This window comes from Lepidochelys olivacea, assembly GCF_965140295.1.
Source record: "Lepidochelys olivacea isolate rLepOli2 genome assembly, chromosome: 3".
Classification (NCBI taxonomy): domain Eukaryota; kingdom Metazoa; phylum Chordata; order Testudines; family Cheloniidae; genus Lepidochelys; species Lepidochelys olivacea.
Genome location: NC_140413.1, coordinates 112,656,126 through 112,681,806, shown reverse-complemented (window position 1 = coordinate 112,681,806; position 25,681 = coordinate 112,656,126). Strand labels below are relative to the sequence as shown.

The following is a 25,681-nucleotide window of genomic DNA, read 5'->3' as shown; positions in this document are numbered from 1 at the left end:
TTTAGGGGGAGGGCCAATGACTCATGCCTGCCCCAGTGAGATAGCAATAATTAACCTGTAGGGTTCCAACACCTCTTAACAGGATGGGGCAACAGGAAAATCCTGACACCCTATTACAGAAACATTAAATTAGTGTGACAGCACCATTCTGCAGCTTATAATGGAAAACAAAACCAACCCCTCCTTCCTGCACCTCCCCTTCCAGTCCCCAAATACTGGCTTGTACATGGGAAATAAATTGGTGCAAACAGAAAAAGATTGTGTGTTTAGTTTTTAAAAGTTGTACATATTAGAAAAAAATAAATATTAAAAATTCAAATAAAATTAAAAAAAATCTGATTACAATTTATTTTTTAAATCATGAGACATTTCATTATTCATAAGAGGACAATTAAGTGAACCTGCCAGTGACTGTTCTTTGAATAGTCCATGACTGTCAAAATCATCTGTAGAGCTTTTTGCATCATCAGCTATTTTTGGTATAGTGATGCTGTGGTATTTATTTTCAAAAGACAGGTTGAAGGGTCTCATCCTCGCTTGCTTGTCTGTCTGATTTAAAAGGTCTTCACCTGGGAACAACTGGCTGACCAGAGTACATACTATATTCTGTATGAATAACAGCATCCTAAACAGAGGCCTGAAAATTAGAAAGTAGGTGCTAGGACATGAGATTTCTGCTATGCTTTATGATATTTTAGACTTGGCATGAGGAAAAATTTCCCAGTGACAGTAAATAACCAGGGTACAGCTGCCATTCTTTTTACATACAGTCTTTTGAGTCTCTCTGTCAAACATTGTATGTATATTCCCTTAAAGATTTCTCACATGTAAATGTTTTCACTCTGTCTCCCTTACCTCACAAGCAAAAATACGAAAGCAGCCGCAGCCATGACACGTTGTTTGAGGGCATGCTGCTCAACAATTCTGTGAAGTGATCTTTTTGAAGGAAAAAAAAAAGTGGAGAGAGGAGGGACCTTGTTAATCTTGTAATGAAAGAGGAGCTACAGCTCCTCAGTCTGCAGAACCATCCCTTGTTTTGGCACCCTGATGAGAACTCATTTTTCAAAGAAATGTGAGAAGACTCAAGCCCCCTTCCAGATACAAACTTATATAACCAGGGACTAATACCTCGCATTCATACATTTTTAAAATGCTAAGCAAAGCCTCCTAAAATGGGTGGGCGAGGGGGGAAGAGTAGCATCCACAACGATGTCTTCTTTGGACAGCACTATGCAATTCTAAATTATTTCATTTGGCACAGTGGCATTAGATTGACTGGTGCTATGCAGTCTGTTCCCTCATCTGTTCCCACTGAAATTAATGGCAAAACTTCTATTGACTTCAGTGATACAGGGTCAGGTTCCAAATACACAAAATAGATTAGAGAAGTTTCTCTCCTGGTTTTGAAAATCCTACCACAAGAGGGAGGCAAGATTACCAGGTAGCACTTAATTCTGAAGCCATAGTTGGCTTCTTTCTTGGATCAAACAGGTGTTTCAAGAGCAGCCCACTTTGACAGAGAAGCCTTTCAAATCAGTCACATACTCTGACAGATGCCTTGGAAATAGATTATTTTTAAAAATAAAATCAATTTTATAATCCGCTTACGAAATACATTAAAAAAGGATAAAAAACAAAGAAAACAGGAATTTCTCCTGTTGCAATCATCAGTACACATTTCTGTAACACAACTCTATCTGTGTTTAAGGCCTACCATATTTTCTAACCATGGTAATTAATGAAATACCCAGGTCCATCAATGATTAAGCATATGGACATCATCTTATAAATGGAAATTTAGCTGATGACAGATGGAGGGGAATCATCTGAGGCACATGTGTGGTTTGCACAGCGTTCTTTATTTCATCAACTCTGACTATGTATGTGTAATGCAGAAGTCACATGTTAACAAGATCAGTGTTAAGATACATTTTACATTGCTACAGAAATACAGACGAACAAACCATGATATTAAAAATTCTCTGCCACTAACACTGTATCCCTAAAACCTGGTAACATACAACATGTGAAAATGTGACAATGGTCTTACAGTGTACTGCTCACCATAAACATGCTATTTGTAATTCAAATAATTATTTAAAACAGCAAAAAAAGTTTCAGAAAAAGTTATTTTTTAATTAATAAGACATCCCTGCAATAAATTAAACAGTTTAGACCTGTGGTTCTTAACCTTTACTGCTGCCTGCACCCCTTTGGTTCTCAAAATATGTTCTCGCACCTCCTATCAAAAATGGTTGAAGTAGGTCAGTTCTTTAAACTTAGATATATTTTTGTTTGTATATTACAGTAATCATTAAAAAATGTATGTTAATTAATAGATAGGTTTGATTAAATAAAGTAGTTGTACTTACGTGCCTGTGCTTAATTTGTGTTTTCGATGATTTACCTTCTAAAAAAATCTGGCATGTCTCGCACCCTCAGAAAGGGCATCTCACACCCCCAGGGGTGCGTGCACCCCAGGTTAAGAACCACTGGTTTAGACAATGGCAATACATTCTTCATGGAAGGCATTCCCTTCTCCCCTCACAATCTTTCAAAGTACACAACAGAACAGCAAATTTTTTAATAAGCTAAGTTTGGTACTCTAAAAGTTTGTCAGTTTCATATTACAAAAGGTCCAAGAAAATTAATGGGGTTTATTCTGCAAATTTAGACTTTTTTCAGTTTATTTGCTTTGTTATGCAAACCTTCGGACAGGCAGCCTCATAATATTATCCCTAACGATGTGAAAACAGAATCAAATTATTGTCTATATTTAAAGTATAAACACACAGCTGTTGATGTATTTAAATACAAAGCTATTATAACAGATAAAACAATAAAAAGCACAAACAGTAATGCATAGAAATTTCAACCTAGGCATAAAAGCACTATTTAGATATTGACATTTATGCATGTACAGAAATCAAAATAAGGGCTTCCATATTCACATTTTGGACACGCCCAAATTTACATCACTCTCAGTCAGGCCTGTGGAGCAACCTGCATTTATTTTTCCCAATAAGTCAGAGGCTGCATTTTCTACACCAGGAGTTCTCAAACTTTTTCCTTCTGAACACCCTGCCCCCGCATGCTATAAAAACACCACGGCCCACCTGTGCCACAACAACTGGTTTTCTGCATATAAAATCCAGGGCCCGTGTTAGGGGGGTAGCAAGGAAGGCAATTGCTCAGGGCCCCATGGCATAGGGGGCACCACGAAGCTAAGTTGCTGAGGCTTCAGCTTCAGCCCCAGGTGGTGGGACTCGGAGCCCTAGGCTGCAGTCCTACATGGCAGAACTTTCTGCCCTGGGCCCTAGTGAGTCTAAATGACAGCCATGCTTTGGGGCCCCCTTGAAACATGCTCGCGGGCCCCCCAAGGGGCCTCGAACCCCTGGTTGAGAACCACTGTCCTACACTGCTTTATTAGGTGAATTTAATACTAATTAATAGCCCTGGAGTCTGAAAACCTTTACCTACAGACAGGAGCAGAATAAGAAACTGCACTGTAAACTTCCTCTCATTGACCTGAAAAAGCACCGTAAGCTTGACATGAACGAACCTAATTAGAAGAAATCAAATAGATGAGTTTATTACCATTACTTCCATTCCTTAGCTTCTGTGCTGAAGTTATCAACAAAGGTGCCAGCTGTGCTATTGGGTTTTGTAATGTGGGCACATTAGGAACCAGGAGACACACACTGCTCCTTCCATTTCCACAAAATGTATGTCTGATGGCAATGACTTTCAGTTCCTTCCAATATAAAACAGAGTTGAACCAGTAATGCAACAGGTAAAAGTGTGCAAGTTTTCGTTTGAGTTATCTATTCTTGTAAAATACAAAACAAAACTGAAAGTCAGTTGCAATCTACTGAAAACAAAAGGAGTGCATATTTCAAGACACAACACTTACACTATAACAATTGCTAAGGGAAAAACTGCTATTCTCAGACACCAGTAAAGCACAGTTTCTGTTGTTGTATAGAAAGGATCTTACCAGTTTCCCCAAAGTGTGCTAAAATTTTGGACAGTCCCAGTTTAAAGTCCTGTCTACACTACAAAAGAACTTTTTAGTTGTGCTAGCTGACAGTTGGGTTGTAACTGAATCATCCAAGACAGTTATAGTTGAGCGCAAGTCAATCCTTAAAACACAAACATATTTCTCTAAACTGGTAGAGGGAAGGCAAGCTCCATCTATCGCTAATATTTTTAGTCTCAGGTGGAATTAAAAACAAAAACAAAAAAACCCCAACAACCTGAAAAGTACTAGAAGAGAAATGCTTCAAACTCCACTCAAAGAATAGACTCGCTAAAATCCCAAAAAGGACTATTTCAAAGTGTGATTCTTATTACACTGATAGCAAATGAATGTCTTACAAGCAGAGGAAATAAATGAAAAAAAAAATTATTTTTTCAGGTTTAAATTTTTTGATTTTCAGTTGTTAAGTTATTGCAGTTATTGGGTGAACTGCACCTCTGACCTCCTCTGGCCTCATTGAGTGCACCCCCTTCCCAGGTCTCAGGCTGTCAACTGTCTCTGGGTGGAATCACATGATCCTCTCGCTCTCAGATCAGTCCCCTGGTTGCAGTCCCCTTGTACTAACAGGGATTGCCTGAGCATGACTGACTTAGGCTCTGACCCTGTAGTTCTGTTCACTCTGGGGCAATGACAGTGGTAACCACCAATCAAACAGCCTCCTTAAAGCAAAGGATCATTTATTAGAACAAAAAGCATTTCAAAGAAAATATATTTTTAAAACGTTCAACCAGGCTGTGCTCGTACCTACCTTTTCCCTAAATCTTACCATTCCCTGGACCTGGGAAGGATTAATTTCTTTAGATTCCCCTCCACAGTCTCTCTCTCTCTCTCTCTCTCTCTCTCTCTGCCTTAGACAGCTTCTGACCAGGGAGGACCTTCCATTTCTCAGAGGCATTTTAATTGTTTAGCATTCTTTTGAATGGCAAAACAAGCTTGCACCTTCCTTGGAAACAGGAGATAAGGTCCTTGAAGCTGACAGTTTTGCCCACTGTCTTTCAAGTGTGTGCTGGGGTGTTCTTATCTGGGGAAACCATGTTTCTTCCCTGTTTGTTCTTCCCACAGCCCCCAAATATAAGTTAGATCAAGACCACCAAAATGTATATTGAGTTAAAGAATTTCCTATCATTTCCCCTCACTGACCTAGTCACTGTGTTCACAAAATTGTTATGTCTCAGTATGGATAACATTTATTACATATCATCTATACTTCTGTATAATCACAGCAATCACAAAGGGCATGCTACATGCAGCTCTTTCCACATACATACATTTATCAGTATTGTTTCTGGTAGTCTAAGCAGAAATGCCAAGGACTAAATGGCCACAAAGAGGTATGAACAATCCTCTCAAGCACACAGAGGTTTGCCTGCAGATTAGTTATTTGTGTATTTAAATCTTATATATCACGTAGGCATTTGATCATCTTTTCTGGTGTATAGGTGGGATGGAGCAGAGAGACTTGCACTGTTACTATCTGTTCCGTGCCTGTTTATGAATACATTAACTCAGTCTCTGAATACCGGTATGATGGTATTTACCGACAGCACTACAAATTAACTAATGGGGGAAAAATCCAACACTAAAATGAAGCAATTACATTTGTTATTTTATATGTATTATAATTTAATCATGAAAAGGAGATATAGATACAACTGAAAACATACTTAAAATTTTAAACATACTTAAAAAAGAAAATTTAAAAATTTAGAAAAGGAAGAGAGTGTGACATTTCCCAGGAGTACCCAGGACTGAGACACCTGGCTTCCACCCGCCCTTTGCATGTCTGTTCCTGCTGGGGGTCAGCTCCCTGACTCCACCAGCATCACAAGCCCTCCCCTTTATGCCCTACAAGCCCCTCCTTTTCTCTCTCTCTCTTAGTTAGCAATAGGCACACTACAACCCTCAAGCCCTCTGAAACAATCCCTGGAGTGTCCAGCCCCTGTTCCACTTAGCACCTGCAATATTCACAAATTCACTGCTTCCAAAGAAACAGTACACCCATCTTACTAAATCCACCTCAGATCACTGCTCTCCTTCAGACACAGCACTCAGATATGTATGTAATGAAATCAAATAGTTATTTATTTAACAAAGCATAAAGATTCAAATAGCAGCAAGTAGAACAAATGGTCACATATGAAATAAAATCATAACACATTCTAAAGCCTAAACTTAATTAACAATAATATCTTGTAGAGTAATGCTCACAAAAAATCCTTGCATTGGTTTACAGACAGGTTGTCTGTCTCATGAAAGGAGGATCACAGCCATGTGGTCTGCTTGCTCCCTAGGTGAATGGTACTGTGTGTTTCTTTCCCTCCCCCCAGGTAAAACACTCCCATCCTTTGTCTTTATTCATAAACAGGACATCCCCTGCTGTTCATTTCATCTTGTAGATTTCCTTTCTTGTAGATTTGAACCATCTTTTCTTCTGCCTATGGCTCAGTATGCAAAAAGGCACACAGCATGAGGCAGTCAATACACAAACGGCTAGACAGGAAGATAGGTGTCTGCGACCTCCTCCTGAAAGGAATATTTCCAAGGTTTGTCACCTCCAGGTGACCTGCCTTAATTTCAAGGCCTTAAGAACATAAATTTTAGAATAGATACATAACACTCTAAAATATTATCCACGGATACATTTTGCAATTATGACGAGGACCAGTGGGCTACTGACTCTCGGTAGAAGAGACCTTACATGACAGCATTCAATTATATGACATGCATATCTCTCACCAGAGGATCCCAGTAAAACCCTATACATTCTGCCAGCTGGCGGAAGGGGGTGCCTGGGTCACAAACAGTATATGACTGCTGTAGCAAGCAATGCTAATTTAAAAGATTTGGTTGTTTCAATTCGACCTTGTAACATTTTAGAAATGTTATGGCATGTGTCACATTAGTGAGAAAAATTCTTCCATGATCAAATTATAACTTGGTGGGAAAAGGCTCTTGAAATTCCTTCACTACATTTGTCTTGTATTTCAATACTACATTAAACTTAAGACTCCATTAATACACAGCCATTATGTATTAAAAGACAGATTTTTTTTCTTATCCAGGCAGTAAGAAGGGTCATAGCACTATATTCTTTTCATTGTTTTCCAAACACTAGTCAATACTATTGACAACTGCATCATCTGTAGTCACTTTAAAGTTCTATAAAGCCAGTTCTATCAAATGAATTTGTTCTCTAGTGAACGTCTGTTGCTTCTTCTATAAGCCAACATAACAGCCCCCTCAACCGCCACCCCTCACACACAGGGAGAGAATACTGTGGTGGCCTATTACCTGTTACATAGGATCAAGAATTAAAGGAACATACTGTATGAATAACCTTGTAATGTAAATTCTCTTTTATTCATACTTCTGACACTTTGCATAGTTCAGACACTATAGTTACTTAGGGCTAAATTCTGGTCCCTGAAAAATTCCCATGGAGATACACAAGCTCCACAGTTTAAAACTAAATGACACAAAGAATCTGATTTTATTACAAGTTACACCAGAGTAATACACTATAATTATACTATTTGAGTACTTCTAGCAATGTTAAGGGCAAAACTTTCAGTGAGGGAGCTGGACAATCCATAATTATGATCATCTTTTTTCCACTCAACCCAGCGTGAGCTTTTGCAAAGGCAATAAGACAGCATATTATCATGCTATCACAAATTAAATAAATTCAAATGGAAAACCTTCCAAACCCATCATGATTTATTGAGTACCCCTGACACATCAGAGAGAGATATAAATCATTGGACCCCAATTCATCACGGGTATAAATGGGTGAAATTCCACTGATTTTTTCCAAGTTGCAACCTTTCGTGTCAGCAGTGAATTTAGTCCATTTCCTTTAACTGTGCAGCAAATTAAGTTACAAGTTGTTGGTTGTTGTTTTGTTTTTGGGGGGAGGGGAAGCAGGAGGGATTAGCTTTTTTAGGAGGGGTGGGCAAGAAGGGGTATTGAAAACTGTTCCCAGAGAGTGATCAGACTAGCACACAAGATATCTGTGAGAAGTTAAATTATGCTATGGAATGCTGCTTCAATTCTCTGTTTTTTGTGTTTGTTTTTTAATCACAAAGAGGGGGGAAATAATCCTTTTAAGGATTTCTCCATACCCTTCACTGGAAATGCTAGAGGCACTTCTATTTTAGAGAGAGGCTACATCTGTCCTGTCCTTTTGGTCTATGTAGAGGCCCCTCCTTACTGGAAAGATCCCATTCGCTTTTTATAATTTCCTGTCACTGGCTGCATGAAGCAGGTTTATATGTTAGAACTGGATGGAAAATATTTAACTGTATCCTTTTCAACTTCTTCCTGTTCCACCTTAATCCCTGAGATATAAATAATTCTTTTTAACATTGTACATAAAGAAATTAAAAATCCTCCATTTCAAAACAGCCTCTTTCCCCTCCCCCGTGCCCCGCACCTGATCCTCCTAGGGAGAGTCTGACAATTTCCATTGAACAGGACAAACAATGGAAAGAATTGTCTCATTTTCTTGATTCTTCAATATAAATTGTTTCAGCCATATTTCCTAAGCTTTTTTAATGTTTTCCTTTTTTGAAATGTTAATACAAAAATATAACAGGCTTTTCAGATCTTTCTTGACTAGTTTTTGAGGAACCATGGCCACTTCTGGGTTTTCTTTTTAATAAACCTATGGTTCCTCCAAGAGGAAGAGTTTTAAAATGAGTTGCTTGTGAAGTCTGCCTGAGGCAAGAGATGGAATTTGAGCCACGAAGCCTGGGATTAGAGAGCAACCACTGCATTACATTAAGGGCACCGATTCTCCTAATCCTCTCAAATTTATTTTAGAAAAGTTACTAGAACAGATACATGGACCCCTTTAATAAATATTTCCAAGGACAAGTATTGCCTGTCCTATGGCACTTTGTTGTGACATTTTCTGGTCAGTATGGAAGAAACTTTGCTGGACTAACCATGGGATCTGCTGGTGGAACTGTTAACTTTACAGGTTTCAGAGTAGCAGCCATGTTAATCTGTATTCACAAAAAGAAAAGGAGTACTTGTGGCACCTTAGAGACTAACCAATTTATTTGAGCATGAAAACATGAAACAATGAGTGTTACCATACACACTGTAACGAGAGTGATCAGGTACGCTGAGCTATTACAAAGTTTTTTTTCTCTCCTGCTAGTAATAGCTCAGCGTACCTGATCACTCTCGTTACAGTGTGTATGGTAACACTCATTGTTTCATGTTCTCTGTGTATATAAAATCTCCCCACTGTATTTTCCACTGCGTGCATCCGATGAAGTGAGCTGTAACTCACGAAAGCTTATGCTCAAATAACTTTACAGGGAGATTTAACCATGCCCTGCAGCATCTCCATAGAGTCAGGAGGGAGATACATTGCTACTAGATTTCTTGGTACAAAGCAAGAATTTTTTACTGGAGATGGTTGAAAAATTCCTAACTTTTGCAACTCTGCAACTTCTGTGAAATTTCTTTGAATTCTAATTAAAAAAACTAAGAAATTTTCATGAAAATTTGTTTTCAGACCTTGACTTATACTTGTAGCTGTTATCTGAACATTTTTTCCAACTTAACAACATCCTTTTAAAAACACTGTCACCAGAAGAGGACACTGTATTCCAGTAATGATCTCCCTAATGCTACATACGGTGGTAATCAGACATCCCTACTTCAGCCTGTGACTCAACAATGAACAAAACAAAAACAATCCTTGTCAGTAAAGCGAAGCATTTGGAGCACTGTGCAATTTAAACTGGCTCACAGGTCCCGGATTCTATCAGATGTCTCACTGCTTCTGGATTTTCAGACAGCATTAGCACACTTCCACTGTCAACTGCTAGTTAAGAGACTGCAATCATAACTCTCTAATGCAAACTTTGCAGAAACTTATTCATGTGTTTATTAAAGTGTGAACCAGGGCGGATAAAAAAATTCAGATTTATTTCAATCATTTTTTTATTTAAACTAAATGCACAATTAAAAAATCTATTTAAAGTATAATTTGAAGTTGACAACATATCCTAAGGCCTTGTTATCAACTATTAAATTAAATAAATTAATTACAAAAAAAATATTTGAGTAATATACGTTTGCTGCCAAGTTTTAAAGAAAGTCAAACCACCCAACTGGGTCGGGGGAAGTCACCTATAAGCACCTGAGACCAGAGTTTGTCCAATGGCTAAATCAACTTTTGGCAGCAGTGGCCTCTTCTGCAGGTACAGACAGTATTTTCTTTATTTCAGTTTATTTAACCAGTTTCACTTCAGTGACAGTTTGCTCAAAGTTAAGAAGCCAAGTGAGATCTGAAAAAGCAAGAAAGCTTGTTTTTTTCTCTTCCAATCAAAGAATAAAGAACTAGGTGTGAGACGATGAAATCTACTAGTTCTAAATCTTGAAGTACATTGTGACCACAAATAATCAGTTCAGTTCACTAACTACAGATAATATGTCCTTTGTTTAGTAAATTATTTTGTTTTCAATGCAAAACATGGTTTGATAAACTTTTCTTATGTATCCAGTACATCTAAAGTAGTTTTATTTAATTAAAAAAATCCTACTTATGTGCATTTTAATTGAATTTGAATTTCTACCCAATAAGTGCTTGATACAGATCACAAGTAAAAAATTAATCTAGCAAAAATTTAAGCTATACAATAGTTTAAATAAATGTGTATCGAACAGGGGGATGCACAAGGGACGGCAAGCAAGGGCATGCCCCCTCACCCAATAATTGGCAGAAGCACAGAACTCCTCCTGACAGCTCCTTGGGCCCCAAGGCCACATTGGGGAAAGCATGCTCCTCAGGCTCCGGGGCTATGGTGGGAGCTGACAGCTCCTCCAGCCTGGGGCCATGGCAGGAGCACAGAACATGCTCATCCAGAAGCAGTGAAATTTAAATTCCTGTACATGCCCCTGGTATAGATAAAGTGCATCTTTCTGGCTAGCAAAAAGACGTTTAGTATAAAGGCTAAATTTACTTGCAAATCAAAAAGTTTCATGGTTCTCAACCAAAGAAAATCAACTTTTCTTTAAGAAAATAACTAAAAGGTAAAAATGCAAAACAATTAAAATCAATTATTTAAATTGCTTTGATTTAAATAAATCCACCCTGGTGTGAACATATGAAATATGGTGAAGACTCTACATTGCTATTGTCTTTTCTTCTTGGTTCAACAAGAAGTGTTGTTGTTTATGGGTTTCAGACCTTTCAGAGTTGGTTGGCAGTGTTTTTTTGTTGCTGCGGTTATCATCATCTCACTTCTCTCCCTGTGCCCCACTGCAGCAGCTACAGTTGGTTGGAACGCTCCAGGCCAAACCTTGGTTCCCACTGAAATCACTGGAAAAGCTCCCATGGACTTCTGGTCTCAAACCCTTTGAATTTGGCCCTCCAAATCTTGCAGCAGGACTCAGTTGAGAAGCCCCCATTCTCGGAACACTGATAGCCTGTCAGAGCCAGAGTCTAGTGTCCAACAGGTTAAGGAAGAAAACACTTACACTGGTTTGCATTTGATTGACTGATGTTTGTTGTGTGTTTTAATCATCTGTAATTCTGACTATTGTCAGAATGAGCAACAGAGGAACAATCCTAACTACTCAGCACCCAAATGACTGACAGTTTCTACTGCCCCCAATTCCCATGGAAACCGTCAACAGTGGAAGATTCGCAGACAAGATACCAGAGAGAAATCTGCAATTTATGTGACTAATAATACAAAACCTTTTTAGTGTCTGCAGGTAACATGTTAATATACTGTATTAAAAACCTTCACCATCAACATTATTTCAGGTTAGTTCAGTTTGCACACCAACAGAGTGGCAGTGTTGGGAGATGGCTCGCCCATGCACCACTTCCCATTGCAGAGCAGTTTTTAAAATAACATAGCAATGCTAAACATCATACTGCCACACTATTTTAATAAATGGAGATCCCTGCAGAGTATATAGTACACCACATTTGTCAAGATAAGTGTATCAGTGTAAAATGTCATATTAACCTAGACAAAGAAATTGACCCAGATAGCAATGTTAAAAACAGAGTAAAGGGTCTAATTTAAACTGACAACACAAGAAATTTCAAAAGTTAAAGCTACCAATCTATTCTTAGCTCACTCCATTCTCCCTAGGTATGGCAGGGCTCTCAAAACAGAAAGTAAATCTTATGTAAGGGATATTACGTATTCATTTCTGAAGTGTGGTAAATGATATTCCTGTCTACTGAACAATCTCCCACTCCACGTTTCAAGTAGTGCAGTGATGCTTGTGGATATGCCTCAGATTAGAACGGAGCCTCTAATTTCCTTCAGTTCCTACAAAAGTAGAACTAAATTTATTTTTATAGTTTTGATGGTTTATTTTTAAGCATTTTTTTTTCTTTTTTATCAATTTAAATGGTCACAGTTGCATGAAATTATAGAGTGGGTGTCAGACAATGGGGGGCATGGGCAATTATTTAATGACAGTATAAATTGAGATTCTAAAAGTTAAAGCTTTACAATTGTTAAATCACAAATTGTTTAATAGAAGCTTTCCTCTTTATTTTTTTCAGTCTATGGTATATGATAGTAATAATAGTAATGTCCTAAATTCTCCTATATGTGGAAGAAAAAAAACTCACAGGGAAGAGAAATAGGAAAATTTATCTGTGCCTATCCAAACATTTCCCTTCTTCAAGTTATAAAATTCACAGATCCATTATAATGGGTACTTACCAGTTTGCAGCTTGGCAGGACCAGAACTGTCAGTCACTGGCAGCAGGGAAATTCCTTGCCTCTTGAACTTCCCTCTAAATGAGATAACTTGTACTGCCAAAATAATTCAAATCTACTCTTCTAAATAACATTGTGTGTTAAATATACTTTGAAAAAAAAGCACAACAATGTCTTAGTAAATTCCAGCTACCAACAACAAACCCAAACCCTTGAATAGCAATTTCCATATCTACTCTGGATGATCCATTTTTCTCCACAATGGGCTGGATCTGTGGACCTTATTACTCAAAAAAAGGAAATTTTCAGGGAAGTACAGATAATTTTTCCTATTCTTTTGTACTAAGCTCCTCAGATCCATGACAATAGGATTTTCATAGCAGTGTGGCTCCAGGGTGGGAAACGGGTTGATCCTTTAAATGGGGAAATCCAAAATGAGGTAAATTTTATAAAAATAGCTTGTCTATCTTGCACGGGCACTAAGATCTGGAGATACTTCTGCCAAAAGAAAGGAAATGGCATTCGCTAAGATTGGATGACCAGTATGCAAAATTTGGTGAACTTATGTACTGATGGAGATGGGGCTGTCTAACAGTTCTCAATAAAGGAGACCATGATTACTATGCCCTGAGACCGTCAGTGCTCCTAAGGACTCGACGTTGATGGATACCCAAAGGATGAATTTTTGTTGAATTCATTAGGGCTTGAATACTATGATAGTTGTGAGGACTACTCCTCTGAATTATTTTATCAGATACAGAGATTTGCACCACACCTCCTCTCACAGAACAGGCAGGAGATTTGTATCCCCTAAATATGTACATGTCCCGGGATTCGCACAGATCTCTGAACACATATGGAGTCTAAGGGTAAATTCCGGACTCCACTGAAATCAATGGCAAAACTCCCACTGACTTCAGTAGAGCCAGAATTTCACCCTCAGTGCCTCCACACTACTTCCATGCCCTCCATTCTTTCCCAGTGACAGGACTAGTATTTTTTAAAAAAAAACTTGGTAAACCCCTAGGACACAGGGAAGTGGGGATGATGCCATATAGTACAGACTACCCATAGGTCTTCTCTCTTCCTCTTCTGCTTCATAGAACGCACCATGGATGTTCTACAGGGACTGGAACTACCACAGGATTGAAGTAAAGGAGGCAGCATGTTGCAGAATTATTACGTCCACTCTTTTATGCCCCACCCAACCCTGATGTACCCTATCCAGGTCCCCTCCCCGAAGCAGAATAATCAGAGCCATTAAGATTCACGATATGTTAAACATTTTCAAAGGGTACTAAAGGCCTCACTATTCTAATCAGTACTGAGAAACAGGCTAAATTCAAGTACAGCATAGTACTACATACTTATTTACTGTAACTTATTACCTTTATGCTTTAGTAGGGTGGGGAAGTCAACATTTTTCCAGTATGTTTGCTGTAATTTTATGAATTATGGTTCTGAATCTAATAGCATATGTGAGGGGATATATTTCACACACACACACACAGACTTGGAGTGAACAAGAAGTCAAAGGGAAGTTCAGAGGTTTCTTTTCATTTCACAAACATTGCCTACAGCTTTGTTAAGTAGTAACAATGTTTTCATGGCAATAAATGAATGCACTACTACATTTGTCAATGGGCAGCTTTCCCTAAGGTATATTTCAAAACGTTCCACTACTCATAGGTGATACAGCTATTCCAAAGCAACCAGATCTTTAGAGAAAGATTCATGTTTAAGTCTAGCATGGGTGAATGTTCCCACTTCTGCAAAGCACAATATTGCATTTGCTTCTTTATAAAGCATTGACCAAATTTTCCATTTTTGAACCTAGTACAGGTGTTTAATTTAAAGGTGTATAGTTAGTAACCTTACCTCTTAGATATTATCTATCTAAACATATTCTATAATGCCAAGGACTTAAACATATTGAAACTAATATCACAGTGGTTAGCTCACAATCCTAACTACAGGATAGTATAATTGAAGAGTTGAGTCTTATTAGCATAGATCTTTAAATTCTGAGGGAAATGTGGGTAGATGTCTGCATAGATGCTCATTTGAATCTAGTTTATTGATTTTGAACATTTACATGCACTCCCAATGTTATGACCTCAAATGTTATGTTATTTTTAGTATACACTTTCCAAGCATGCTGATAATCAGCATTCAGGAATAATATTGTGAATGAAGATGAGGTCACATAGGCCTATGTCACAGTACATGGTTTTATGAGAACTCTTTGTAATAAATATTGAAATCTACATCAGTACAAGTTTATTGCTGCTAAGCAAATCGTCTTAATTGCTTGGGTTATTTTTTAATAATGTATGTATGTTTTAATGAATTTATTTTTTATGTACTTGCAATTTTCAATGGAACAAAAATTGAATAAAGTTCCTCAAGAACAGGTCAGGACATTCATTTCAATTAGAAGCAGTAATGAAATTTCACTATACTATTAGATGTCACTTAGACTATATAAAAGATAAATAGGCTACTTAATTGCTCTTGACATGTTCCACAGTTATATGTCCCCACTTGTCTTTATATTTGTCTATATACAAAAGTTGTGACTACCTTGTCCCATACCAAAGTAACATTTTAGTAGCCATTAAGCAGAATTGTTCGCAAACTTTAGGAGATTAGATATAGACTAACAAATCTGCTCTAGCACTACTTCTCACACACAGTGTTGAAACAGTCTGCTTTGCACTGACATCACCAAAAGAGTTTAATGAAGCAAAGGTCCTATCTTCTTTATTTAATCTGATTTGGTTGTTGCTCGCACTCTTCCCCCTCCCCAGAGAAGATATTCATCTCCCCTTCATCTCACTTGTTCCTGAGAAAATTACTTTGTACTTTTCCTTCCATCTTTCATAAGGCACATTCCTTTCAGAGTCTGCTTCTTGTTCTTTGAGCCCTGTAAGGTAGGCAAGTCAAGTCAGAAACAAGCTTCATTTCATGAATCTGTAATGGATTCCAGGGCTTTAATTCATTGAGGCTCCTTTTCACTATTAGACCTATCTCCCAATAGTTGCTTTGTATCACCTGTAATTCCCTCACCAATCAGAAAAAAAATAATTAAAAACTGCACATGTGAAGAGAAAGATTTCTCAGATTTTTTTTTTTTTTAACCAGTGACATGTTTTCACACAAATCAACTGCCCTACTCGGCAGCTACTCCATACATGAAGCTCCCATTTATCTCAGTGAGGCATGTATAAAGCAGCTGCAGGATTGGGCCCCAAATGTAAACTAGATATCCACCACCTCTTTAAGAATCTCACTGATACTTGTGACTTCTGAATGTGATCAGTCAGATACAGGGGACTTGAAAATAAAATAGGCCTTCAAAATTCAAGAGCTTTATTGGCGAGAGCCAAAATTTTACTTCTGTGAAGTTTTCCTCAGTTACTTTATCTCTGAAAATAAAGAATTATCTAGAAAAAGTGCTTCCTTGCTCTAACTCCCATGTAAATCCACAATATGGTTAGTGATAGTCCCGCACGTCTGAAATCACCCTAGACAGATGGCTTGAATTCAAAATTCACTCTTCTTAAAGCAAGTCATATTAAATTATGTCAAGTAGTCATAGTCAAGTACTTTTAATTTGGGGCTAATTTTGTTTGTTCAGATTCAAAAGAAATACTATCCAGATTCTTTATGTCTACTGATGTGCAGATACATACTTCACCTTGAAACACAAAAACAAAAATATTGCAAGTGATGGCTCTACAGTCCCTCATCCCTACACTGCCATATAAGATATATATTCAGTTTGTGTCTTCCAAGTCCAGAGGTCACTAAAAAAGCTAAAGGACACAAACTAGAGGTGGTGGTAGTATTTCCAGTTCCCAGAGACATTTAAAAATAAAATTCTATAAAACAGCCTGCATAAAGTTTGTTGTTTGAGGTCCTCCTAAAACATTTTTAATGGAAGCAGTAGGCATTATCAGGAAACAAACAGAAATCCAAAAATAAATATATTCTTATATAGCATTTTTCATCCACAGATGAAAAAACACTTAGGAAAGGTAAGTATATTTTATCCTCCATTTACAATTGGGTAAACCAGGAGGAAATGACTCATACAATGTCACGTAGCAGAGCTGTGAACAGACCTCAAATTGCTTGGTGGTCAGTGCCCTACGCACCAGGTCATATTTACTCTCAGATCGGCACACCTTTTGTTGAATATATGCAATAAATAAGCAGTAAACCTTGAAAAGTTGTGTTTTATTACTTAGAAGATGATACTTGCAATTTCTTCTGAAATGCAGACTTTATATATCATCTACAAAAAATATAGCACAAATTTTGCTAAAGGCACATCAGGTTTTCTTCTTCTAAAGTAATAAACTTCCAAAAAAAATTACTACTGTCATAATAAGTCCATTTTCCAAACTAGGTATGATACAGCATGTTATTTTCTGATATTCAATGGATGTTGTTCAGAGTAATCACCACAACGTGATTTTTTTAAAATGGCTCAAAGGGAATAGTGAAGACTGACTGTAGTAATGGGTGACACTTGGAACAACATGTTGAACAACATACACTTAAATCATGCCAACTCTGTACTTTCTTTTAACATTATATGATTGTGAACTGGTTCATGAAGAGGATTTATAAAGCCAAGAGGTTCTTCTATTCTAAAAATATCATCCAAGAATAAATAAGTTGGTGAGACAAGCTGACATAAAGCTAGGAAATTTAAACTTAAGGCTGTCACTCTGTTCATCACCCACCCCTTTATACTTCAGTGTGTTGCATTTGAGGCTAAAACCCTACCAACTTAATTATACAAGTATTCCCATTAAAGTCAATGCTGTTACTTGCACAAGATGAGCAGGGTTTGGTCCCAAGTCGTTAAGCTGCACCCCATCACACATAAATAAGGAGAGTGAAAGAAGAATCAGCAGCCATAGATTTGAACTTCCTTGATGCTGTGTGTTTGTATCTTAGTATTTGAATGTTCCAACAACACAGATATAGTAGAAGATCTATTTGATAAGAAATGGGCCACATGAATAGGAAGATCGAACATTAGGAAAAAGTTGTCTGCTTGTAAAAAACAAATCAAATATAATCGCAGAAATGGACAGCATGCAGCTCCAGTGACACTTTCTGTGACCACTATTTAAAAGTTCTAGATTCAAGTGAAGGATTAAGAAAGAGAGAGAGAGAGAGAGACACCTTTGATGGCAGTTTAGAAAACAAGAAGAGTCAGGCAAATCATAATTTATGAGAGAAAAATCACTCATCCCAAATTACAGTTAATAAGTTTTCAGGAGGTGATGTATTTACACACGATACAAGAATTCATATAGGCTTTGCCATGTTAGATCATACCACCGGTCCATCAAATTTGGTATGCTGTCTCAAGGAGCTGCCAATACCTGATGTTTCAGAAGAAGGTGAAAAAAAAATAAATCACCATCACAAGAGCGCCATCCACTTGTTCTGTACTATACATGGGAAAAACAAGGAGAGGCCTTCCTTCCAGACACCAGCAAGTGATCAATTTAAGTCCTGAAGCTTAAGATCCTTTCAGTCCTAGCACGTCTGCAACTTAATGGTCATAAAGTCATCCTTTTACACTTCAGAATACCAAGTTTCCTTTCCAGTAACTCTTCTTTCCAGGCTAGTTTTAGCATTCTCCATTCATCTGTAAATTGTGACACATCTCTGATCCCCATGAAAACTGTGGCTATCACCTGCTCAAGTTCCGTGAAAAAAGTTAAAATATTAAAGCAAGGTGAGTTGGAGCCTTTCAATTTCAACTATATTTTCATAAGGGGTGACCCAGTCTGGACACAGTTCTCCACATGAGGGTCTACACGGTTAGATATAGCATGACATTTTCTACTCCTTTTTAAATGCATCTAGACATCCTGTTCGCTTTTTAACTGCTTCTGCTGCATCCTTGCCAAACATCTTCATTGAGCTTTCTTTGACATCTATGAGGCCTTTTCCCCACAGAGGATTCCACAAGCTCAGAGTCCATCAATGTATATGAGAAGTTTAGATTATTTTTAATCCTGTGCATTAGTTTACACTTACCATAGTTGAGTTTCATTTAGCGTTCTCATGTCCAATGCCCCAGTGGCAGTTACATTGATAGGGTGCTTCTTCACAATCCTTAATAGCTTTCACTAACAAAACCAATTTAGCCTCTTCAGCAAGCTTCAACAACTAGCTGCCAGTTTTTTCCAATAAAGGCTTTTCAGAGGCACTGAGCACCCACAACTCTAACAGAAGTAAACGTGAATTGCAAGTGCTCAGTATTTCTGAAAAATCAGAACCCAAATCATTAAATAAGATATTTACTAGCACTGGTCCCAATACATTCCCTGAGGCACTCACCACTGACCTTTCTCTTAACTGTGAAGTAAACATACAGTACAACACTTAGATTAAAAAACTAGTTCAGTGAAAAAAAACAATGGAATGACCTTTTCACTTAACTACATGAGTATTTATTTTTCTTATCATATTTTCAGTACAGACTATCAAAGGCTTTATGCAATCCAAGTAATTTATATCTGCCAACTCACCTTCCTTTAATATTTTAACTTTTTCAAGGAACTTGAGTGGGTTACAGCCACAGTTTTCACAGAATGCGATTTCACCAAATTGGAACGGATTTTTCCCAAGAACTGTACTTTTCTATTCTTTCATATATAGTCCCCCGTGCACAGACTAAATTATACCTGGAATGGTTGATGAATAATCATACCACTCTCTAGTTAGCAAGAAAGTTAACAGAAGGAATTATTCTCTTGCATCCTTACACGGCGTTTCATAAAATATTAACCAACAGAAATGGACACCAAAAAGTTATCTTCACCAATATGGATGATCCCTATAATTCCCATATTAATGAAAAAAATAGAGGATAAAACTGGATTATGCCTATTTTTGAACTCAAGACCCAAACTTTACTAGAGAACTAGTCTAGCCACTTCTATCACAGAGAATAAAAAAAATAAACCAAAACAAGATCTCGACACATCCCACCACAACAGCAACATAAACTAAGCATTTGGATCATAAAATATCATGGTTGGAAGGGATCTCAGAAGGTCATCTAGTCCAACCCCCTGCTCAAAGCAGGACTAATCCCCAATTTTTGCCCCAGATCCCTAAATGGTCCCCTCAAGGACTTAACTCACAACCCAAGGTTTAGCAGGCCAACACTCAAACCACTGAGCTACCATCCCTCCCCCAGAACCAACCAATGTTTGGCCACACTCCTTTCAGTTGCTGTATATAGGCAGTGAACAGGTTTATCCATTCCTATCGTACCCAGAAATCCCAACCACAAACGAAGGTAACTCAAGCAGATTTGGTACCTGATCCAAACACAGTCAACCAATATTTACACCTAACTCTCCAATTCCACTCCTAAATACGGGGCATACGTTTAGCTCCTACAACAGTTTAAGACTCCTGACCCCGATGCACCCAAGCTCAGATGAATTATTGATGCAAGGGGCAGGGAGAAGGGAAAGATACAGGACCTGCTTACCTTGTTGGAGTAAGGGGGCTTGCTCAGGTTGATCCCATCCCGGATAAGTTTATCCCTAATCATGATTTTCAGTTTCAGTTTTGGGTAAATCACCAGCTCCTTGCTGCGGGGCCCAAGTTTCTGGCTCCTGAGGGTCCCCTGATTCCCCTGACGATGGCGAGAGCTAGGCTCCCTCCAAGCCTTAGCCTCATACTGCTCCACCAGGTGGCTAGTGTAGATCTCTGGGGAAGGGGAGGACAAGCCCTGCTGCTGCTGAGGCTCCAAGGTGAAATAGAGACCAGCAGCGGTCTCGTCCTCCTCTTTCAACCTCACCACTGCTTCAAGGATTCGGCGCCTGTGGTGGGGCACCGACACCCCAATGGCATCCAGGTCCGGATCCCCTATTTGCTTGCAAACCTCCAGGTCATCATAGCCATTATCTACGAAGGACTCCGCGTACTGGGAAAGCTGCAGGGTCTTCAGCCACTCATAGACTATGTTGGTGCACATGTTAGCTGCAAAATAGTAATTGCAACTTTTAACACCAAAGCCAGGCTCCCCTTTCTTCCGCTTGCAAAACAAGCGACCACCAGAGCAAAATCTGCGATCAAATTAAAAGAGCAACATGCACAAGTCAAGGTCTGGAAACCAGCATCCCCCAGGAACAAAACAAATCTCCAAAGAAGCAGCAGCCACAGATCGCAGGCGCTGCTGAACGAATCCTCTTGCTTATTCCTTCTTCTCTCCTACAACCAAGCAGAGGAGCCTGTGTCAGTGGAGAAGAGAGACTTGGGTTGGAAAAAGGGGTAATACTTAAAGACGCACCCCTTAAAATCCCGGGTCACGGCAGACACCCACTCTCTTTTGGAAGTAATTTGTTGTCGCTGTGTTTTCTCCGCCTCCTCCTGATTTTAGTTTCTTTTTTCCTTCATTCCCATCTTCCTTTTTTTCTGTTGCATGACGCGTCTCTGTTTACTATGTGCTGCTTTTTTGTAACGTTAGTACCCTGTTGAGCTGAGGAAGAGTACGAGCCTGCACGCTCGCCCAGCAGCATGTGTCTGAGCAAGGCTTCCTGCTAGCTCGCTCTGCAGGGCGTGCAAACCGTTGCTTTTCTTTTTCCTTTTCAAAAGACTCGTCTCGGATTGAAAAATAATCCCGGTCACTTCCCCCGAGTCACTTTCCCTGCTTCTCCTTCACCTCTGCGGGGATGGCCAAGACGCGTCGCCACAGCAAGCCCAGAAATTCAAGTTTTCCACCCTCCCTCTCCTCCTTTTCCGCCTTTAATCCCACCTTCCCCACGCAGTCCTGGGGAGGGGGGAGTCTCTTCTTCAGCCACCAGCCCTCACCCCGCTCCCAACTTTCTCGTGCCTGGGATGGCCCTGTACCGCCGGCTGGCCCGGGGAGCCGCTCTTGGCCGGGGAGGGGCGGAGGAGGCGAGGCTGCCGGGAGCCGGAGGCAGGAGGCCGGGAGGGAGCCGCACGCGGTGCTGCTGAGGGCTTGTTTGGGTGGCGGAGGCGCCCCGCCCGCCCTGTGCATTCACGAGCGGCGGCCGCTACAATTTGTCTTCTCGGCGGATGCGCTGAGCTGGCCCCGCTGTCTTCTTGTTTCTAACGGGTTTTGTTTTCCCTGTGTGCGTGTGACACCCGCTGTGCTTTCGGGCTCGTCTCCCTCCCCAGCCCGGAGCTCTCTGAAGCAAGGGGAGCAGATTTCCTCTCTACCCCGGGCACGCAGAGGGGTTTTCTCCCCCTCCTCCCACTGGCTGTTCCCGTCCCTCTCTTCTCCCCCTCCCCGTCCGCCTGTGCCCCCTGCCCACACCTGCCCCCCTCGCTCCAAGCCATCCCCAACTTCCACGCCCTGCTGGAGCAAACCCGCCTGAGGTAAGTGACCCAGTCAGCCGCCCCGCCGGGCTCCTCCAGCGGCAGGAGCCACGGGCCCGGGACTGCCGGGACAGAGGCGGGACAGCGGGGTAGGTCATCCATACGTTTGCATGGTAGCAGCAACCGCCCCAGCTGGAAACACGGCAGCGCCCTGCGTGGGCTTTGAGTGCTGCTGCTGCGGGCGGGGAAGGGAGCAGAGCGCTCCGGGGTTAGCGGGCAGTTGGGGAAATGTCTCCCCGGCTCTGGCTCGCAGGAGTCTGGGCGTCTGCTGTAGCCCCCGGGGCTCCCAAACTTGATCCCAGGTTTGGAAGAAGAAACACGTGGAGATCTGTGCGAGATAGAGGAAGCAGCAGCGCTAGGGGCCCCAGCTGGTCTTGCTGCTGCTCCCCTCCCCACGCTTTGCTGTTCCCGCCCCCCTTCTGCCCCACGGCCCTTCTGCCGAGAGCAGCGGCTACCGGCAGGAATCAGAAGCCGCTGTGAAGCCGTGACACTAGTATTGTCTGCTAGTGGGTTTGGTTCCTCTTTGCAGCCGGGAACGGAAGCAGCTGCAGGGGGGATGCTCGCGGGTGGGTGGGGAGTTTTCGGAGGAGTCTCTAAACTTTCCTCTAGGAATTTGGGGGTAGGGAGAAGAAAGTCCGCAGGCTTCAGCCTCCTCTCGCGCTCTCCGCCGCCAGCGGGTGACTCTGTGTCAGTGACTATGGGCGCTGGGAAGCCGGGCTGCTGCTTCAGTCTGTTTCTCTCAGGGTCTTCCCCGGCGCTTCTTCAGCTCTCTCCAACTCTGGACCGGCAGCGCCCTCTCAAGCCCTCTGGTGTAAATGCAGCCCAGAGCTGTCCCCAAACAACTCTAGCTACCTCCCTTCCCCCCACTGCACACGCCGTGCTGAGCCCTCCAGCCAGTCACTCTCTCAGCCCCGTGCTGGGGCTTTCAGCGAGTCTCCTCGGCCTAGGGCTGGATTCGGCCCTTAGAAAGTCCAAGCCAGCAGTGCGTTTAAGGGCTCTTCGTGGAGGGAGCGGTTTAGAACTGGAAGGACACGCGCATAGCGGTTTCCAGAAGACTGTCTAGGGCGCAGCCAGGCACCGGGTATTAAGCACGATGTGCTGAATCTAGTTTGCACTTGGCTACCCTTGCAGCGAAAGAACGTGCAGGAGCAGATCGGCAGTGCAAAAATTTACTTTTTGAGTCCTGTGAAAGTCTTCTGTACCTGAAGGGCTCAGGTGGAACTCTCAAGTGGGAGGACCCCAGTATGAATAAAGCAATAGATTATTTTTGTTAGGTGTCCAGTAGTAACTCTGTATGGTATCCGAATAGTTCTGTTTTTGTTGAGCTTTTGCGAACAGCCGTTTGGTTATGTAAGCATATAAATGGAAGCAGTCCCTTTAACAGGGGGCCAGGGCCCTCTGTCACACTGAGCCTTGTTTAAAAGGGGTGGAGTGTAGCCTGGAGCTCAGAATACAGAAGACAAAACCAAACAGGTTGAGTTTTGTTTTTTAATTAAAGTCACAACCCACTTTAATGAAGCTTGCTCTTCAAAAGAGTGATGTTTCATTCTGGAAAGTGTAACACAAATTTTCTGCAATGCCTTTATTCCAAGGCGTGTGAGCTGATGGCAGCAAACAACGTTTCCAGTGCAAGGTAATTCTAGGTAGCCCAGTTTTTATGAGAGGTATTACATGTCAGAAAACTTTACAGAGCTACATTGTACAAACAATTACAAACCTACCAAGGTGCAGATAGCACAAAGCAGCAGATTGCAAGTTTACTTACAGCAAAAGATGACTGGAGAGAGGCCAGCATTCATCCCCTCCCACAGCGTTTCTGATTTCCCTCCCTATCCGTTCTCCCAGCATGTTAGGTTTCCCTTACCTTTCAGAAGCAGGGGAAAGGGAAGCACACAGAAGATTTTAAACCTCCTGCCCAGGGCTGGGAAAGGGGTTACAGCAGCAGCATGATCTTCTCTCCTCAGACAAGGAGGGTGGGTTGGACTGGAAGAGCCAGAGCAGTTGCAAAACCGGCAGGGGCATGCTGCTTCTCAGCCAGCTGTAGCACTCCAGCCCTGGAGCAGGAAGGAGGAGAACACCAGCTCTTCCAGGTGCAAAGAGACCAGGCTGTCCAATGGTACGTTCAGCAGTTCTGTTTGTCTGTCTTTCCTCAAGAGTCTTGTTTTGTTTTTATTATATGACAAGAGTGTAGGGAGTAGCCAGAATGAAAAAGTCACAAGCTGTTCAATTTTCCACTCCCAGCAGGTATGCTCATGCCACATGAGGGGAGAAAGATCTCCCTTACTTCCCCCTGCCCACCATTCCCCTAGAAAGAGAGAATGAAGTAGCTATCCCATAGGCTTGTGCTGTCCCCATTCTCTGAGAAGACAAATAACCACTGAAGATTCTAGAGTGTGAGGGAGGAAGGAAAAGAAAACAGGTCTGTTAGCTTCCTTCGAACAAAGACCACTACAGGTAGTAGGAATCTTTTGAGGGAGTGGGAAATAAATGCAGGGGACCAGGGAACACAGGCCCAGAGGCTTCCATAGGTTTAAAATTCTGCCTGCTTATCTGAATCTCCAACCTTCGGAAGCCATAATAGTTAAGATAGTCACATTAACAATCCACATTCAGTAGGGTTCTCATAAAAAAAATCTGTTTCAAGGGGCCCTAGAAGCCCCCAGACAACAGCATTTTGGAGAACTGTCTGTGGAGAAAAAGATGGTAAATGTTTCCACCTGTGCAATGCAGTACATGCATATACAGATGGGATTTTCAAACGCACTCAGCTTGACTTAATGGTTCCCATTGAAGTCAATTATAAAATTCTCACCAATGTTACTGGGAGCAGAGCTAGGTTAATGCTAAGCACATCTGAAAATCCTACCCCCTAATTGCTTTTGCCAATTTAAGTCCAAACCTTAAATTTACTTTGAGCCATTTGACGCTATGTGGATGTTTAGCACATATGATAGAAATGGCACTTGTATGGCCCTGCTGTTGTGTGCTACATAACCTCACATCCCAAAGACATCTCACTTCATGAAACTCAGTAGATTCTGATGTACCCTGAGGTCTTGATCCTGCAAACACTTGAGTGATGCTTAACTTCACTACTTTCAGTGATTTCAATGGGACTAGGCATAGTAGTAAAATAAAGCAAATGTATAAGTGTTTTCAGGATCAAGGCCTTAGTGTAGGACTCAAAGGATTAGCAATTTTTAGGAATTAAATACAAAATTTTCACATTAATTTCAATATATATATATAGATAGATAGATATACGCTATGCACTATGGGTCAAATTTTACTTTTAAGCATTTTCATCTGTATAATATATATTACTTCATCTCTGCATATATCACAAGGGCAGAATTTGGCCTCACATCTAGGGCCTTTCAGCATAACAAATTAGAAATGAGTTGAAAATTAAGAGCAGGCACATCTGCATGTTTTATACAATTCCCAGGATGCACCACAGAAAGAGGGCACAATGAGTCAAAAGGCTGATAGGTTCAAGCTACACTCTTTTCATCCTGACTCCCTCAACCCAATTTAAAAA

General features: G+C 40.6%; 1 protein-coding gene across 2 annotated transcripts in view; it reads right to left on the bottom strand.

Moving 5' to 3' along the window:
- SASH1 (SAM and SH3 domain containing 1) overlaps positions 1 to 21,021 on the bottom strand; it is an 868,162-nt gene extending 847,141 nt beyond the window's left edge. The window contains exon 1 of one of the 2 annotated variants that reach the window (XM_084625147.1): positions 20,285 to 21,021. In XM_084625147.1, the coding sequence (XP_084481273.1) occupies positions 20,285 to 20,773 (489 nt within the window). In that variant the 5' untranslated portion in view covers positions 20,774 to 21,021. The remainder of the gene's footprint in view (positions 1 to 20,284) is intronic. The other variant, XM_084625149.1, reaches the window with a different exon arrangement.
- Between the last annotated feature and the right edge of the window lie 4,660 nt (positions 21,022 to 25,681).